General features: G+C 36.6%; 1 protein-coding gene across 4 annotated transcripts; it reads left to right on the top strand.

Annotated features, from left to right (window-relative positions):
- The first annotated feature begins 109 nt into the window (after positions 1 to 109).
- On the top strand, positions 110 to 18,906 carry tafazzin (tafazzin, phospholipid-lysophospholipid transacylase). 4 transcript variants are annotated; one of them, XM_062052691.1, is made up of 11 exons: positions 110 to 377; positions 5,519 to 5,666; positions 5,743 to 5,871; positions 5,932 to 5,977; positions 8,623 to 8,708; positions 11,491 to 11,571; positions 11,622 to 11,684; positions 11,741 to 11,803; positions 11,869 to 11,921; positions 11,979 to 12,056; positions 17,628 to 18,906. In XM_062052691.1, the coding sequence occupies exons 2-11, from the start codon at positions 5,558 to 5,560 to the stop codon at positions 17,739 to 17,741; spliced, it is 822 nt and encodes a 273-aa protein (XP_061908675.1). In that variant the 5' UTR covers positions 110 to 377; positions 5,519 to 5,557; the 3' UTR covers positions 17,742 to 18,906. The 4 variants fall into 4 exon arrangements, with proteins under 4 accessions (XP_061908675.1, XP_061908677.1, XP_061908676.1 ...); XM_062052693.1 differs by having other exon boundaries at positions 114 to 377; positions 11,643 to 11,684; XM_062052692.1 differs by having other exon boundaries at positions 126 to 377; positions 17,640 to 18,905.

Here is an 18,906-nt window from a genome sequence, read left to right as displayed (position 1 = left end):
ACCTGTCAACTGTCAGTTTAGGCTGCTCATCACCACTTCAAGATGGCGGCCCAATTTCTCGCGTCACAGCAGCCAATGCTGCGTCTACTTATAAGATGTCTATGGTTCAACCAAACGCGCCTTATTTTTCAAGTTTTTAAGACGTAATGGAAGATGGAAATACATTTGTCGACTCGATGTGTTTTGGTGAATTTGACAGAAGTGTCAAACGAATAGCGTAAAAATCCCACTTCTTTGTGGAGAACTGTGGTACCCACAATCCAAAGCGGCATTTCACTTCCGGGTCAGACTGAAGCGCCCTGTCAAAGAGGTGAAAGAAGCAAGTTTAGCTAAATGTTTCGTTTATTCTGTGCTTACAAGATCGGGAAGCAAACTAGGTAAGCAATTGTTTACGAGCACAAAAAACATACTTAAAAGTTTGTCATTTAACCGATTGGACTTGACTGCAATGTGATAATCAGGTCATTAAAAAGTCAGATATGTGAGGGTGCTCGCCATAGTGTCCTATGAATGACGTCAATGTATGACATTTTTAGCTTATGTGAGCGAAATGTAAACCCTATACTGAGTGTTATCGCTTTAGTTAGGCACATAAATACTGTGTTATTGTTAAAAAATAATCTTAACTTCTTTAGCAACTTCCTTGTGTTATTACCACGGTTGCCGGGAGACCAGAATTTCAGTCGTCGGTATCGATACCTATGGATTGCCACGATTCCCGATACTGAGTCGATACCACGATAACGGGAAAAACTGAACCCATGTAATTTTAGACTAATTGCGAAAACTGTGAGGTATTTAGGATAATGTGTTTCATCATATTTTTGCACATAATTGAAGTTGCAGTATCCGTTGCCAAAAGGTACGTTCAAAAAAGTGTTCTATCACCTCTCAGTTTAACAAAACAAACAATTATGTGCTCATAAATATGATCATAAATAACAATAGTCAACTATTTTACATTCTCAAAGGAACAGTATGTACAATTTTAATATTCTTTCAATATGGGGGTCACGAGACGTCATGTCGTTTGTAATGAAATAAGCCAATAAAAAGGCAAACAATATATTTAAAGACACATTTCTGTGTTTTAATAGGGTTGTCAAATGATAAAAAACATTTTGGAGTTTGGATTAATCATGTTTAAACACAGAGTACTCGATTGCATGATTAAAAATGTGCTTAAGAAAAGACGCCGGTATTTGTACACAAATGCAACTTTTAATGCCGGAATGTAATACGGAAGCATTTTTTCAATGTTTTACCTCAATGCGTATCATTAATTTGCACAAAACCTGGTAACAGTTGTATCTGAAGTTCTTTCACGCTGTATTTTGGAGGGAAATCTGCCAGCAAGAACACCAGTCGGAGTCTCCGCACTCGTTTTTGTACTTGATTTGATCACTGACTGCTTAAATAAATCACATTATTAATCTCAGTGTGTGCATGATTAATCCGATAATTGTTTTGTGATTAATTACCGTATTTTGCGGACCAAAGGGCGCACTGTATTATAAGGCGCACTGCCGATGAATGGTCTATTTTCGATCTTTTTCATATGTAAGGCGCACCGGATTATAAGACGCATTAAAGGGGTCATATTATGATAATCTTTTTCTAAATTGAAAACACTTGTGGTCTACATAACATGTTATGGTGGTTTTTTGGTCAAAATGTTGCATAGATGATGTTTTACAGATCATCTTCAAGCCGCTTTCTCTCTACTAACTAAAGTTCCTTGGGTGAATAATATAAACTCACTACACCGGTATGTTTTAGCGCTTTCTTGGCGAGTTTACTGACAGATATAAGTAAGAACTTTACACTACTTTATATTAGGAATGGCAACAGCGTAGGATGAATGTCCCATAACAAGAAGATAGAGAAAAAGAAGAAGCTTATCTACTATGGTGTCGGCACGGATTATAAAGGCTGACTCGCGCCAAAAAAAATGCAGAACCCAAATACACATCAACGGGTACCAGAAGGTAAGAAAAGTTGCTTTTGCATAGTATTGCGAAACAAAGCACCAGATACAATGTCTTACCTTATACAAACACCATAATAATACTTGTATGTTAATACATAATAATACTCGGCTTCATAGCTTACCAAAGTCGTACTAAAACATTTTGATGGATTTTTGAGCGCTGTGTGTAATGTTCTATATTTTCAATGGAACATATAAAATGTTGGTATTTACTTGAGTCATATTGCAGTCTACACGTATCTCTTATGTGTGACTGCCATCATATTGCACTCTACACGTCTCTCTTATGTGTGACTGCCATCTACTGGTCACACTTGTCAGCCTTTTCTTATTACGTTTATGCCTTTTTACTCTATACTCTCATTTTTCCCGGGGGATTTTTGTTTATTTTATTTCTACAATGTGCCACTTGCCCATTAAAAAAAAGATGTCCCCCAGGCCACACTTTGCCGGGTGAACTAAGCAAAGCAGTGGCGTTCAAAGTGTCGCCAAACCACAGACGAATGTCTCTAAGCTGTGTTTTCTTAGCACTTTCGGAAGTGATAAAAGTTGTCTCGCGCACTTTTGGGTCTTTTACGCACATTGCGGTAATGCACACTCCCTGGGCTTGTGGTGGCGGATCTCTGCTTTATTTGGCGATAACTTCCATGACCGCTTGTATTTGATTACTAAATACCTGCACGACGCAAGATTAAGGGTGTAACGGTACGTGTATTTGTATTGAACCGTTTCGGTACGGGGGGGTTCGGTTCGGTTCGGTTCGGAGGTGTACCGAACGAGTTTCCACACGGACATATTAAGTAGCGGACCGCACGTTGTGTAAACAATGCACAGTGAGGCACAACACACGGCATGCTAGCAACGACCGGGCTACTACAACATGCAAAAAGCCAGAGCTGGAAGACCCTCCTGCCTCGTTAAGATCTCCCGTTTGGGAACACTTCGGCTTTGCGGTGCGATACAACAATAGATAACATCGCTTCAACGAAGAGAAAGACGAACAAACACAGCTCCCACCGCATTCAAGCAGCTTCTCCTCAGCGAGTCAGGCAGGGCTAAAGCAATAACAAATGCTGTTGGTGTTATTATAGCAGCAGATTTAAGACCATATTGCATTAAAAACTAGATTTTGACCAACTTCTATGGTGGAAGAACAATGAGCCCATATATCCTCTTACTGCCAAGTTAGCCAGGCACTACCTCGCCGTGCCTGCTACCTCCGTGCTCAGTGAAAGGGTATGTTCCACAGCTGGAGACATTTTAACACAAGATACACCTCTTTTCCAGTGTTTGTATCTCTATTCGCTAAATAGAGCGACAAAGTGGATCTTTTCACCTTATGCTCTGGCTCCAGTGTTTGTATCTCTATTCGCTAAATAGAGCGACAAAGTGGATCTTTTCACCTTATGCACTGGCAGACCAGCCACGAATGAGGTTTGTTGTCAAGTTTTTGATGAGCGAGGGAGATTTAGAAGCGCCAAATCCGCATTTGTGATAGGTTGATTATTTTCCAAGACAGGCGGCGTTCGAGAATTGACGTTGCTCTCCGAGGAAAAACTGTTATACAGTGTTCGGTACTGACCATACTAAAAAAAGCAAGTATTTTTGGCAGTACAGTCCATTCAAGGTTTTACTTGTTAATCAATCAATCAATTGCAACCGGTGCAATGGACGTCGAGTGGATCTAGCATAATATTGTGAGAGTCCAGTCCATAGTGGATCTAACATAATAGTGTGAGAGTCCAGTCCATAGTGGATCTAACATAATAGTGTGAGAGCCCAGTCCATAGTGGATCTAACATAATATTGTAAGAGTCCAGTCGATAGTGGATCTAACATAATAGTGTAAGAGTCCAGTCCATAGTGGATCTAACATAATATTGTAAGAGTCCAGTCCATAGTGGATCTAACATAATAGTGAGAGTCCAGTCCATAGTGGATCTAACATAATATTGCGAGAGTCCAGTCGATAGTGGATCTAACAAAATAGTGAGAGTCCAGTCCATAGTGGATCTAACATAATAGTGAGAGTCCAGTCCATAGTGGATCTAACATAATAGTGAGAGTCCAGTCCATAGTGGATCTAACATAATATTGCGAGAGTCCAGTCGATAGTGGATCTAACATAATAGTGAGAGTCCAGTCCATAGTGGATCTAACATAATAGTGAGAGTCCAGTCCATAGTGGATCTAACATAATATTGCGAGAGTCCAGTCGATAGTGGATCTAACATAATAGTGAGAGTCCAGTCCATAGTGGATCTAACATAATAGTGAAAGTCCAGTCCATAGTGGATCTAACATAATAGTGAGAATCCAGTCCATAGTGGATCTAACATAATATTGCGAGAGTCCAGTCGATAGTGGATCCAACATAATAGTGAGAGTCCAGTCAATAGTGGATCTAACATAATAGTGAGAGTCCAGTCCATAGTGGATCTAACATAATATTGTGAGAGTCCAGTCCATAGTGGATCTAACATAATAGTGAGAGTCCAATCCATAGTGGATCTAACATAATAGTGAGAGTCCAGTCCATAATGGATCTAACATAATATTGTGAGAGTCCAGTCCATAGTGGATCTAACATAATAGTGAGAGTCCAGTCCATAGTGCATCTAACATAATAGTGAGAGTCCAGTCCATAGTTGATATAACATAATATTGTAAGAGTCCAGTCCATAGTGGATCTAACATAATAGTGAGAGTCCAGTCCATAGTGGATCTAACATAATAGTGAGAGTCCAGTCCATAGTTGATATAACATAATATTGTGAGAGTCCAGTCCATAGTGGATCTAACATAATAGTGAGAGTCCAGTCCATAGTTGATATAACATAATATTGTGAGAGTCCAGTCCATAGTGGATCTAACATAATAGTGAGAGTCCAGTCCATAGTGGATCTAACATAATATTGTGAGAGTCCAGTCCATAGTGGATCTAACATAATAGTGAGAGTCCAGTCCATAGTGGATCTAACATAATAGTGAGAGTCCAGTCCATAGTGGATCTGACATAATATTGTGAGAGTCCAGTCCATAGTGGATCTAACATAATAGTGAGAGTTCAGTCCATAGTGGGGCGAGCAGGAGACCATCTTGAGTGGAGACGGGTCAGCAGCATAGAGATGTCCCCAACCGATGCACAGACGAGCGGTCCACCCCGGGTCCCGACTTTGGACAGCCAGCGCTTCATCCGTGGCCACCGAACCTGTGCCCCCCACCCCACCCCCCCACCCCACCCCCACCCCCCACCCCTCCACGTAGGAGAGGGGGGCAGAGCAGAAAATAAACGGCAGATCAACTTGTCTAAAAGGGGGTCTATTTAAAGGCTATAGTATACAAATGAGTTTTAAGATGGGACTTAAATGCTTCTAGTGAGGTAGCATCTCTAACTGTTACCGGGAGGGCATTCCAGAGTACTGGAGCCCGAATAGAAAACGCTCTATAGCCCGCAGACTTTTTTTGGGCTCTGGGAATCACTAATAAGTCGCAGTTGTATACTATGTAATACTTATGTCTCACCAGAGTCAATGTATGTGGCTGTAGCGCTTGTCGAGAGCTGTGATGCCCCTGGAGGTCAGATGGCCGTTCCCACAATGCCCCTCGTTGGCCTGGAGGGTCTCCAGCTCGCTGGTCATGGGCATGGTGGGCTCCTACTCCTACTTTTGGACCAGTAAGTTCCGTTCTGTTGGAAAAAAAACAAAAACAAACTCAGCTGTCATTCAGGAAGGTTGTCGCTCCCACCCTAGAGTACATGAACTCCTTGACGGTCCATAACCGGGAGGTTCTGTTAGAGCTGATTGACCGGCGGCCTGCGGACACGCCCCTGATCACGCTGTCCAATCACCAGTCTTGCATGGACGACCCTCACATCTGGGGTAAGACAAGACATCCAAGCCCCGTAAGGAAAGTGTTGACACTTAATGTGTGTGAGCTAGGTGTCCTGAAGCTGAGACACTTGTGGACTTTTAACAAGATGCGATGGTAAGTCTTGTTTCTTTACCTCAGCCATTTTATCCATCCTGTTGTTTTATTTGGAACATGTTCACATTTTCTGTTCACTTATTCACAGCCGAGGTGCCACAATTTGTAGTACAAAAAATAAGGTGAACTAGATGAGGCAATTTCTGAAGGAATTGCGTGTGAATGCTCCAATGCTGAAGTTGAACTGAAATGCTGACAGAATGTAGTACGAATGTAAGAACAGTTTGAATATTGGAATGGTTTGAAGAGTTTGAATTTCCACGAAAACCAGAATTTGGTTTGGAACTTGGGAAAGTGTTAGTTTGAAATTCCAGGATGAGTGGAATGTGTTAATGTTGGAATGGTTTGAATAGGTGGAAAAATGTGGGAATTGGGCAAGCTGGAAAAATGTCCCATTAATTTCAATGGGAACTTCCTGGAAATTTGTGAATTTTGGGAAAAGCCGGATTTAAAAAAAAAAATGATTAGGAGTATGTATGTCCTGAATGAGCTGAATTGGTTGGTGTTGGAATTGTTTAAATCGGTCAAAAAAATTTAAAGAAATAACAGTATTTTAATTGAGAAATTGTATTGTGGAATTCCTAGAATTTCGGGAAAATCGGGAATGTTTGTAGTTCCTAAACCAACTTGTTTTTTTGTCCTGAGTAAGAAAAAATGTTTCGACGGTGGAACAATTGAAATGAGATGAAAAAAGGAAAAGGAGTAGTCAAACGAAAAAGGTTGGAAATAGGGTTGTTAAAAAAACAGGAATTCCTGGAAATTTGTTGAACGCGGAAAAATGGTAGTTTGAATGTCCAGGATGGGTTGAATGTTTTGAGGGTGGGATGTTTTGAATCGGTTAAAGAATGTGCGAGTTGTCGAAGTTTGAAGAATGTCCTATTGATTTCAATGGGAATTTCAAAACAAATTGTGAATTTCGGTAAATGCGGGAATTTTTTTTGAAAATGGTAAAAAAAAACTTGAAAGGTGTGAATGAGTTGAAATGGTTGGTGGTGGAATTTTTCAAATCGGGCGAGAAATGTTGAAGTAGTAACCTGTTGAATTGAGAAATGGTATAACGGAATTCCTGGAATTTCGGGAAAACCAGGAATTTTTTTAGTTCCTAAACCAACTTGTTTTTTTGTCCTGACTAAGAAAAATGTTTTGACGGTGCAACAGTTGAAATAGGATAAAAAAGGGAAATGGAGTAGTCAAACGAAAAAGGTTGAAAATAGGGTTGTTAAAAAAACAGGAATTCCTGGAAATTTGTTGAACGTGGAAAAATTGTAGTTTGAATGTCCAGGATGAGTTGAACGTGTTGAGGGTGGAATGGTTTGAATCAGATGAAAAATGTGGGAGTTTTTGAAGTTTGAAGAATGTCCCATTGATTTCAATGGGAATTTCGGGAAATGCGTGAATTTTTTTGAAAATGGTAAAAAAAATACTTCAATGGTTTGAATTTGTTGGAATTTGTCAAACGGGTCGAGACATGTTGAAGTAGTGACCTGTTGAATTGAAAAATGGTAAAACGGAATTCCTGGAATTTCTGGAAAACAGGGAATTTTTCCAGTTCAAAAAACAACTTTGTGTTTTGGCCTGATTAAGAGGAATGTTTTGACAGTGCAACGTTTGAAATGCGTTGAAAATTGTGGAAGGAGCAGTCGCCTGAAAAAAGGGTGGAAATAAAGCTTTGGAAAACCAGGAATTCTTGAAAATCCTGGAATTTTTTTGAACTTCGAAAAAAGGTAGTTTGAATTTCCAGGATTGTGGAATGTGTTGAAGGTGGAATGGCTTGAATGGGTTGAAAATTTTGGAAGAGGTGGAAGCTTGGAAAAATGGCCAATTCATTTTAAATGGGAAAAATGTCCAGGAAAATGTTTTGACGGTGGAACAGTTGAAATGGGATGACAAAAGGAAAAGGAGCAGTCAAACGAAAAAGGTTGGAAATAGGGTTGTTAAAAAAACAGGAATTCCTGGAAATGTGTTGAACGCGGAAAAATTATAGTTTGAATGTCCAGGATGAGTTGAATGTGTTGAGGGTGGAATGTTTTGAATCGGTTAAAGAATGTGGGAGTTGTGGAAGTTTGAAGAATGTCCCATTGATTTCAATGGAAATTTCCCCAAAATGTGGGAATTTCGGGAAATGTTTTTGAAAATGGTACAAAAAACTTGAATGGTTTGAATGTGTTGGAATTTTTCAAATTGGTCGAGGAATGTTGAAGTAGCAACCTGTTGAATTGAGAAATGGTGTAACGGAATTTCGGGAAAAACGGGAATTGGTAACACTTATCTGTTACCATGCCAACAATAGCATGCTAACTTTTTCATTTAATTTGACAACATTTTTTTCTCTATTCCAGCAGCCATACACCTTACAGCCGTGTTACTTGAAGTGTGAGGCATGTTAGCATGCCGTCGTTAGCACACTTGCTAAATCTTAGCAATGTAATGCAAGCATGCTAAAATTTTAGGATAGCTCTGTAGCTCTTTTTGTACAGTTACACATAAAAACTCATGGATTCAGACACTCGGCACCATCTTAAAAGCAATTGGAAGTTGGTAATTCAGGAGTTGACATGCGTACGAGTCCAAGGACGCAATATATATATTTTTTTATAAAAAAAGTTTTTCAATGCATGGAAACGTGACGGACTATTTTCCGGCAGGACCCCCGCAGCGTCGGACATCTGCTTCACGAGAGAATTGCACTCTCGCTTCTTCAGCAGAGGGAAGTGCGTTCCTGTCTGCAGAGGTAAGCGACTGTCAGGTTCAAACACTGATGACATTTATTAAACAGACAAGAAGCAAGGAATCATGCAGAGACAAGAGTTCAATTTTGCTCAATGAGGAGAGACGTTTTTGGGCTGTACTCTAGTTACAGATCCAAACAACGCTCTAAAATCCTGCCCACGTATTTATTTGGGAGGTCCCTGGTTACACCACTGAGGCTGCCGCTGAGGAAAGGGGGGTAAGCTCAGCAGCCCCAGTTAGACACAATATATGACTATTACTGAAATGCAAATGTGCTGACACTGGTGATATCGCCCTGTCTCTGCTTTGTCTGCGTCACGGTACTCGATGTTCGGCCTTGGCAGTCAGCAGAGTCTGGACACAACACTGATACGAGACGACTCGCAATCTTTTGGATTGCCAGCTGTCCCTTTGCACAGATAGAAAAGTGCAACTTCAGCACAATTGATAATAACTATAGCAACGGCCCTTAAGCGTAAGAGTTGTCTGATAATATATACATAATTATTCTAACAGCGACACACACTCCATTTTGTCTTAGTCTCCATCGGGCCTAGAAGGCAACCCTTTCTCAAAAATGTGTGAAAATGGAAAAAAAAAAAGTTTTTGTTTTAATATAATTTGTGTAGGAGGACAAACATGCACATAATCACGTTTCATCAAACATATATTAACGTTGTTGCCCTAGGGTAAACTGGGTATAACACATGGCACACTGACAAAGCTTAACCTATTGTTACTATAACAATCTACAAGGTTAATGTAGGTTGCTTCTCTTTTTTCCCCTCCATTTTTCTGCATTATTTCGTATCTCAAGTTATCATTACGTATATGTATTGTTGCATTTGAACAATTGTATTGTTGATAATAAAGGTAAAGTATTGGTATTGTTTATTATCAATAGCACTATTTCTATTGGTATTCATATTGCTCCATTTTTAGTGTAATAATGCTCATTGTCATTTCTGTATTTTTTTTATTTTATTTTCGCTAACTGCTTATTTGCTATTATTTTTACCATCATATTTGTACATGTCGTATTTGCTGATGTTGCTCTGTTGTTGTTGTTGTTGTTGTTGTTGTTGTGTTTGCTGTTGTTGTTTTTGTCTCTCTGTCTAATCCCCCTCTTGTCCCCACAATTCCCCCCTCTGTCTTCCTTTTTCTCTCTTTCTATCCCCTCCTGCTCCGGCCCGGCTGCACCAAATGATAATATAAATACATTGAATAAAGTCAAAATACAAGTAAGGCAACAAGAGAAGTATCCTACACTTCTCTTTTGTAAAGTAAATCTGAACAGCCGATATGGGCATCTACATCTGCTATATGATTTGCCCGAGAAGCTGGGCAGGACATTAAAAAAAAAAAAAGAAGAAAAAAAAAAGGAGGACAAACATGACACAAACCTTTCTAAATGTTAGAAATCCCACTGTTTATATTAAACATGCTTCACTGATGAGAAGATTTCAGTGGTCCTTGAACTCACCGTAGTTGGTTTCTCCGATGTTGCCACAGAAAGACGTGTTTTATGCCACTCCTTTGTTTCATTTCGTCCACCAAACGTTGTATGCTGTGCGTGAATGCTCAAAGGTTTGTTGATGTTGTCGACTTGCATGCTAATGTCTTTTGCTAGCTTTTTAGCTAATTTTGCATGTTTAAACCTAAAAATCGTGATCTTAGAAGTATGCTAACGTCTCTCATGTTAGCATGCTATCGTTTTATCCTAGCTTTTTGGCTAATTGTGTATGTTCATACCTAAAGGTCATATATTTTGAAACTTGGCACCATCTTAGAAGTATGCTAACGTCTCTTTTATTAGCACGCTACCATTTTATCCTTGCTTTGTAGCTAATTTTGTATGTTCATACCTAAAAATCATAGATTTTGATACTTGGCGCCAACTTAGAAGTATGCTAACGTCTCTCATGTTAGCATGTTATCGTTTTATCCTAGCTTTTTGGCTAATTGTGTATGTTCATACCTAAAAGTAATATATTTTGAAACTTGGCACCATCTTAGAAGTATGCTAACGTCTCTTATATTAGCATGCTAACGTTTTATCCTTGCTTTTTAGCTAATGTTGCATGTTTAAACCTAAAAATAACGGTTTTGAATATTTTGCGCTACCTTAAGAGTATGCTAACGTCTCTTATATTAACATGCTAACATTTTATCCTAGCTTTTTAGCTAATTGTGTATGTTTATACCTGAAAAGCATAGATTTTGATACTTGGTGCCATCTTAAAAGTATGTTAACGTCTCTTATATTAGCATTCTAACCTTTTATTGTGGCCTTTTAGCTAATTTCGTATGTTTAAAACAAAAAAATCATAGTTTTGGATACTTGGTGCCATCTTAGAAGTATGCTAATGTCTCTTATATTAGCATGCTAAAGTTTTATCTTAGCTTTTTAGCTAATTTTGCATGTTTAAACCTAAACATAATGGTTTTGAATACTTGACGCTATTTTAGAATTATGCTAATGTATCTTATATTAGCATGCAATTGTTTTATCCTAGCTTTTTAGCTAATTGTGTATGTTTATACCTAAAAATCATACATTTTGATACTTGTTGCCAACTTAGAAGAATGCTAACACCCCTATGTTAGCATGCTAACATTTTATCCCTTCTTTTTAGCTAAATTCGTATGTTTATACCTAAAAATCATGGTTTTGGATACTTGGCGCCAATTTAGAAGTACAGGCCAGAAGTTCAGGGCACAGATCGCAAGCCCATCAAAGTTTCTGCGGGAATTTCCTCGTTCTTTTATTGTTCTTTCTTCAGGGGACGGCGTTTACCAGAAGGGCATGGATTTTGTCCTGGAGAAACTGAACAGAGGGGAGTGGGTGCACATTTTCCCAGAAGGTAGGCGTGTACTTCTGCTGTTGAATGGGAAGTTGCAAAAAAAAAAAAAGCATTGTTTTTGAATTTACCAGGTAAAATCAACGCGACTGAAGACTTCCTCAGGTTAAAATGGGGTGAGTGTGCAGCACATGATTGTCAATACCACTTGCTGACCTGGCTGGTGTTGCAGGTGTTGGACGCCTCATAGCGGAGTGCAGGCTGCATCCTGTCATCCTGCCAATGTGGCATGTGGGTCAGTAGCTGGGTTAAGAAAAGGCGTCTTTAAATGGTGGAAATGACCTCCATCTTTTGTGTCAGGTTTGAGCGACGTCCTTCCCAACATGGCTCCCTACATTCCTCAAATCGGCAAGGTAACGAGGAACATTTCTGTGCTTTCTGTCCGCCTTGTGTCATGATTTGCTCCCCAGAGAATCACCGTCCTGGTGGGGAAACCTTTCAGCGTGAAAGACCTGGCAGAAAACCTCCGAGCTGAGAAGAAAAGCCAGGTGACGACACAGGTTTTTTACATTCTTAACTGTCATACAAGTGTAAAAAAGGGTTTTCAATTAAAAAAAATGTAAAGTAGAAATAGTCTGTTCCAGCGTCAAACTGCAGCCATCTTAAATGCCTACTAAGTCTGCAGGCCAAGTTCTGAGTAATATTTTACATTCTTAACTGTCATACATGTGTAAAAAAGGATTTTAAATATAAAATATGTTCATAGAAAATAATAAAAGTAGAAATAGTCTGTTCCAGGGTCAAACTGTGGCCATTATAAATATTGACTAAGTGTGCAGGCACAGTTCTAAGTAATATTTTACATTTTTAACTGTCATACACGTGTAAAAGGGATTTTAAATGTAAAAAATGTCCATAGAAAATAATATAAGTAGAATAGTCTGTTCCAGGGTCAAACTGCAGCCATCATAAATGCCTACTAAGTGTGCAGGCAAAGTTTTAAGTCACATTTTACATTCTTAACTGTCATACATATGTAAAAATGTATTTTAAATGTAAAAAATGTCCATTGTAAATAATAAAAGTAGAAATAGTCTGTTCCAGGGTCAAACTGTGGCCATTATAATATATTGACTAAGTGTGCAGGCACAGTTCTAAGTCATATTTTACATTCTTAACTGTCATACACGTGTAAAAAGGGATTTTAAATGTAAAAAATGTCCATAGAAAATAATATAAATAGAATAGTCTGTTCCAGGGTCAAACTGCAGCCATCATAAATGCCTACTAAGTGTGCAGGCAAAGTTTTAAGTCACATTTTACATTCTTAACTGTCATACATGTGTAAAAATGTATTTTAAATGTAAAAAATGTCCATTGTAAATAATAAAAGTAGAAATAGTCTCTTCCAGGGTCAAACTGTGGCCATTATAATATATTGACTAAGTGTGAAGGCATAGTTCTAAGTAAAATTTTACATTCTTAACTGTCATACACGTGTAAAAATGTGTTTAAAATGTAAAAAATGTCCATAGATAATAATATAAGTAGAAATAGTCTGTTCCAGGGTCAAACTGCAGCCATCATAAAGGCCTACTAAGTGTGCAGGCAAAGTTTTAAGTCACATTTTACATTCTTAACTGTCATACATGTGTAAAAATGTATTTTAAATGTAAAAAATGTCCATTGTAAATAATAAAAGTAGAAATAGTCTGTTCCAGGGTCAAACTGTGGCCATTATAAATATTGACTAAGTGTGCAGGCACAGTTCTAAGTAATATTTTACATTCTTAACTGTCATGCACGTGTAAAAATGTATTTAAAATGTAAAAAATGTCCATTGAAAATAATATAAATAGAATAGTCTGTTCCAGGGTCAAACTGCAGCCATCATAAATGCCTACTAAGTGTGCAGGCCAAGTTTTAAGTAATATTTTACATTCTTAACTGTCATACATGTGTAAAAAAAGGATTTTAAATGTAAAAAATGTCCATAGAAAATAATGTAAGTAGAAATAGTCTGTTCCAGGGTCAAACTGTGGCCATCATAAATATTGACTTAGTGTGCAGGCACAGTTCTAAGTAATATTTTACATTCTTAACTGTCATACGCGTGTAAAAAGGGATTTTAAATGTAAAAAATGTCCATAGAAAATAATGTAAGTAGAAATAGTCTGTTCCAGGGTCAAACTGTGGCCATCATAAATATTGACTTAGTGTTTAGGCACAGTTTTAAGTCACATTTTACATTGTTAACTGTCATACATGTGTAAAAAAGGATTTTGAATGTAAAATATGTCCACAGAAAATAATATATGTAGAAATAGTCTGTTCCAGGGTCTAACTGTGGCCATTATAATATATTGACTAGGTGTGAAGGCACAGTTCTAAGTAATATTTTACATTCTTAACTGTCATACACGTGTAAAAATGTATTTAAAATGTAAAAAATGTCCATTGAAAATAATATAAGTAGAAATAGTCTGTTCCAGGGTCAACCTGCAGCCATCATAAATGCCTACTAAGTGTGCAGGCAAAGTTTTAAGTCACATTTTACATTCTTAACTGTCATACATGTGTAAAAATGTATTTTAAATGTAAAAAAAATGTCCATTGTAAATAATAAAAGTAGAAATAGTCTGTTCCAGGGTCAAACTGTGGCCATTATAAATATTGACTAAGTGTGAAGGCACAGTTCTAAGTAATATTTTAAATTCTTAACTGTCATACATGTGTAAAAAGGGATTTTAAATGTAAAAAATGTCCATAGAAAATAATATAAGTAGAATAGTCTGTTCCAGGGTCAAACTGCAGCCATCATAAATGCCTACTAAGTGTGCAGGCCAAGTTTTAAGTAATATTTTACATTCTTAACTGTCATACATGTGTAAAAAAGGATTTTAAATGTAAAATATGTCCACAGAAAATAATATATGTAGAAATAGTCTGTTCCGGGGTCTAACTGTGGCCATTATAATATATTGACTAGGTGTGAAGGCACAGTTCTAAGTAATATTTTACATTCTTAACTGTGATACACGTGTAAAAATGTATTTAAAATGTAAAAAATGTCCATTGAAAATAATGTAAATAGAAATAGTCTGTTCCAGGGTCAAACTGCAGCCATCATAAATGCCTACTAAGTGTGCAGGCAAAGTTTTAAGTCACATTTTACATTCTTAACTGTCATACATGTGTAAAAATGTATTTTAAATGTAAAAAATGTCCATTGTAAATAATAAAAGTAGAAATAGTCTGTTCCAGGGTCAAACTGTGGCCATCATAAATATTGACTAAGTGTGCAGGCACAGTTCTAAGTAATATTTTACATTCTTAACTGTCATGCACATGTAAAAAGGGATTTTAAATGTAAAAAATGTCCATAGAAAATAATATAAGTAGAATAGTCTGTTCCAGGGTCAAACTGCAGCCATCATAAATGCCTACTAAGTGTGCAGGCCAAGTTTTAAGTAATATTTTACATTCTTAACTGTCATACATGTGTAAAAAAAGTATTTTAAATGTAAAAAATGTCCATAGAAAATAATGTATGTAGAAATAGTCTGTTCCAGGGTCTAACTGTGGCCATTATAATATATTGACTAGGTGTGAAGGCACAGTTCTAAGTAATATTTTACATTCTTAACTGTGATACACGTGTAAAAATGTATTTTAAATGTAAAAAATGTCCATTGTAAATAATAAAAGTAGAAATAGTCTGTTCCAGGGTCAAACTGTGGCCATCATAAATATTGACTAAGTGTGCAGGCACAGTTCTAAGTAATATTTTACATTCTTAACTGTCATACGCGTGTAAAAAGGGATTTTAAATGTAAAAAATGTCCATAGAAAATAATGTAAGTAGAAATAGTCTGTTCCAGGGTCAAACTGTGGCCATCATAAATATTGACTTAGTGTTTAGGCACAGTTTTAAGTCACATTTTACATTGTTAACTGTCATACATGTGTAAAAAAGGATTTTAAATGTAAAATATGTCCACAGAAAATAATATATGTAGAAATAGTCTGTTCCAGGGTCTAACTGTGGCCATTATAATATATTGACTAGGTGTGAAGGCACAGTTCTAAGTAATATTTTACATTCTTAACTGTCATACACGTGTAAAAATGTATTTAAAATGTAAAAAATGTTCCATTGAAAATAATATAAGTAGAAATAGTCTGTTCCAGGGTCAACCTGCAGCCATCATAAATGCCTACTAAGTGTGCAGGCAAAATTTTAAGTCACATTTTACATTCTTAACGGTCATACATGTGTAAAAATGTATTTTAAATGTAAAAAAAATGTCCATTGTAAATAATAAAAGTAGAAATAGTCTGTTCCAGGGTCAAACTGTGGCCATTATAAATATTGACTAAGTGTGAAGGCACAGTTCTAAGTAATATTTTAAATTCTTAACTGTCATACATGTGTAAAAAGGGATTTTAAATGCAAAAAATGTCCATGGAAAATAATGTAAGTAGAAATAGTCTGTTCCAGGGTCAAACTGTGGCCATCATAAATATTGACTAAGTGTTCAGGCACAGTTTTAAGTCACATTTTACATTCTTATCTGTCATACACGTGTAAAAATGTATTTAAAATGTAAAAAATGTCCATTGAAAATAATATAAGTAGAAATAGTCTGTTCCAGGGTCAAACTGCAGCCATCATAAATGCCTACTAAGTGTGCAGGCAAAGTTTTAAGTCACATTTTACATTCTTTTTTTTTTTTTTTTTTTATAATGTCCTGCCCAGCTTCTCGGGCAAATCATATAGCAGATGTAGATGCCCATATCGGCTGTTCAGATTTAGTTTACAAAAGAGAAGTGTAGGATACTTCTCTTGTTGCCTTACTTGTATTTTGACTTTATTAAATGTATTTATATTATCATTTGGTGCAGCCGGGCCGGAGCAGGAGGGGATAGAAAGAGAGAAAAAGGAAGACAGAGGGGGGAATTGTGGGGACAAGAGGGGGATTAGACAGAGAGACAAAAACAACAACAGCAAACACAACAACAACAACAACAACAACAACAGAGCAACATCAGCAAATACGACATGTACAATTATGATGGTAAAAGTAATAGCAAATAAGCAGTTAGCGAAAATTTAAAAAAAAATACAGAAATGACAATGAGCATTATTACACTAAAAATGGAGCAATATGAATACCAATAGAAATAGTGCTATTGATAATAAACAATACCAGTACTTTACCTTTATTATCAACAATACAATTGTTCAAATGCAACAATACATATACGTAATGATAACTTGAGATACGAAAGAATGCAGAAAAATGGAGGGGAAGAAAGAGAAGCAACCTACATTAACCTTGTAGATTGTTATAGTAACAATAGGTTAAGCTTTGTCAGTGTGCCATGTGTTATACCCAGTTTACCCTAGGGCAACAACGTTAATATATGTTTGATGAAACGTGATTATGTGCATGAGTGTATGTGTGCATATGTACTTGTACATGTACAGTATGTGTATATGTGTGCTTGTACAGTGAATGTATATGTACAGTATGTGTATATGTGTGTACAGCGAATGTATATGTACAGTATGTGTATATGTGTGTTTGTACAGTGAATGTATATGTACAGTATGTGTATATGTGTGTACAGCGAATGTATATGTACAGTATGTGTATATGTGTGTTTGTACAGTGAATGTATATGTACAGTATGTGTATATGTGTGTACAGCGAATGTATATGTACAGTATATGTATGTGTGTGTTTGTACAGTGAATCATACACGTGTAAAAATGTATTTCAATTGTAAAAAATTTAAAAAATGTCCATTGTAAATAATAAAAGTAGAAATAATCTGTTCCAGGGTCAAACTGTGGCCATCATAAATATTGACTAAGTGTACAGGCACAGTTTAAAAGTAACATTTTATATTCTTAACTGTCATACACGTGTAAAAAGGGATAAAAAAAATAAATAAATAAATAAAATGTCCATAGAAAATATCCGTTCCAGGGTCAAACGTAGTGGGTATAAAGGCAATGTTTAAGTCACATGTGAACTCAACAAATACAAGCGTAAAAAGAAGTTAGCGGTGTCACAAAAACTAAGACCATGTCTTCATGTCCCCAAATAAAGTTGTCCTTTCAGGTGGAAACAAGGAAGACCTTGACTGACTTCATCCAGGTGGAATTCCAGAGCCTTAAAGTCCGAGCCGAGTCGCTCCACTACCAGAACCAGCTCGAGTCCTGAACCGAGGAAACTCTTTTAAAGTTGGAAATGACAACTTTTTTTATTCCAGAAGGACCTGAAAGAACTGAACTCTGCTCTAGGAGCCATGCTGCTTGTGAGCCAGTACCGTGTCTTGTCCTGGTGGACTCATGCACTACTCCGAGTGTGTCCAAAGTGCGGCACAGGGGCCATTTTGTTTTAATTGTCCTTTCAGTGTATTCTAAAATACAGTTATTGATTTATAAAAACATCACACCCATCCCACGCCCCAACTTCTGTACCATTCAGTTTTGAACAAAAACATTTGCCAAAATTGTGCCCTGATTTGGCACTTGCAACTTTTTTTGGCCCCCTCGTGGCCTACTTTGCAGTCCTCAATAAAATAAAAAAAAAGTACAAGGACTGTTTTTTTGTTTTTTTCGGCACTCAAATTTAAACTGCTCAATGTTTGGTCACACAATAACTGTAGCTATAAAAAAAGACAAGTCCAAAATTCTTGCCTAAAATTTATGTCAATGATGTTGCCTAAAAACAATTTTGTGTTGTAATTTTTCATGACAAAAATAGTTTTTCAGCAAAACTCAGGCTCACATTTTTTCAAAAATTCGAAATTTTCAGCAAAAAAAATTTAGTAAAAAGTTTTGCAAACATTTTCGGTAAAAGATTTTGTGAAAAATGTAATCCAAAAATTGGTGCGTACTTTCATTGAAAATGAGTCGGACATTTTTGTCAAAGATTTGGCAAACATTTGTCAAAAAATTTGACAGATATTTGTGCCGAAAATGTTCTGCAAAAATGTGGCTAACATTTTTGTCAGAAATGTGGTGTAATTTTTCATTAAAAAGTGAAAGTTCTTTAGCAAAGATTGGGCTAACATTTTGTAAAAATTTTCTGCAAAAAAATCTGGCAGACAATTTTGTCAAAAATATGGCGAACAATTTCGTCAGAAATTATTTGGACATTTTTGTATAAAACATTTTGAGGTATAAAAAAAGACGGGTCAAAAATGTTCACCTAAAATTAATGTGAAAAATGTTGCCTAAAAACTATTTTGTCAACCGTATTGTAATTTTTCATTTAAAAAAAAGTTTTTCAGCAAAACTTAGTCTCACTTTTTTTTTTTTTATTCGAAATTTTCAGTTAAAAAAAATTTGGCAGATAATTTCGTAAGAAGTTTTGCAACTAT

Source organism: Entelurus aequoreus, linkage group LG07 (assembly GCF_033978785.1).
Source record: "Entelurus aequoreus isolate RoL-2023_Sb linkage group LG07, RoL_Eaeq_v1.1, whole genome shotgun sequence".
Taxonomy (NCBI): domain Eukaryota; kingdom Metazoa; phylum Chordata; class Actinopteri; order Syngnathiformes; family Syngnathidae; genus Entelurus; species Entelurus aequoreus.
The sequence above is the reverse complement of the archived record's forward strand: the minus strand, read 5'-3'. Positions and strand labels throughout refer to the sequence as shown.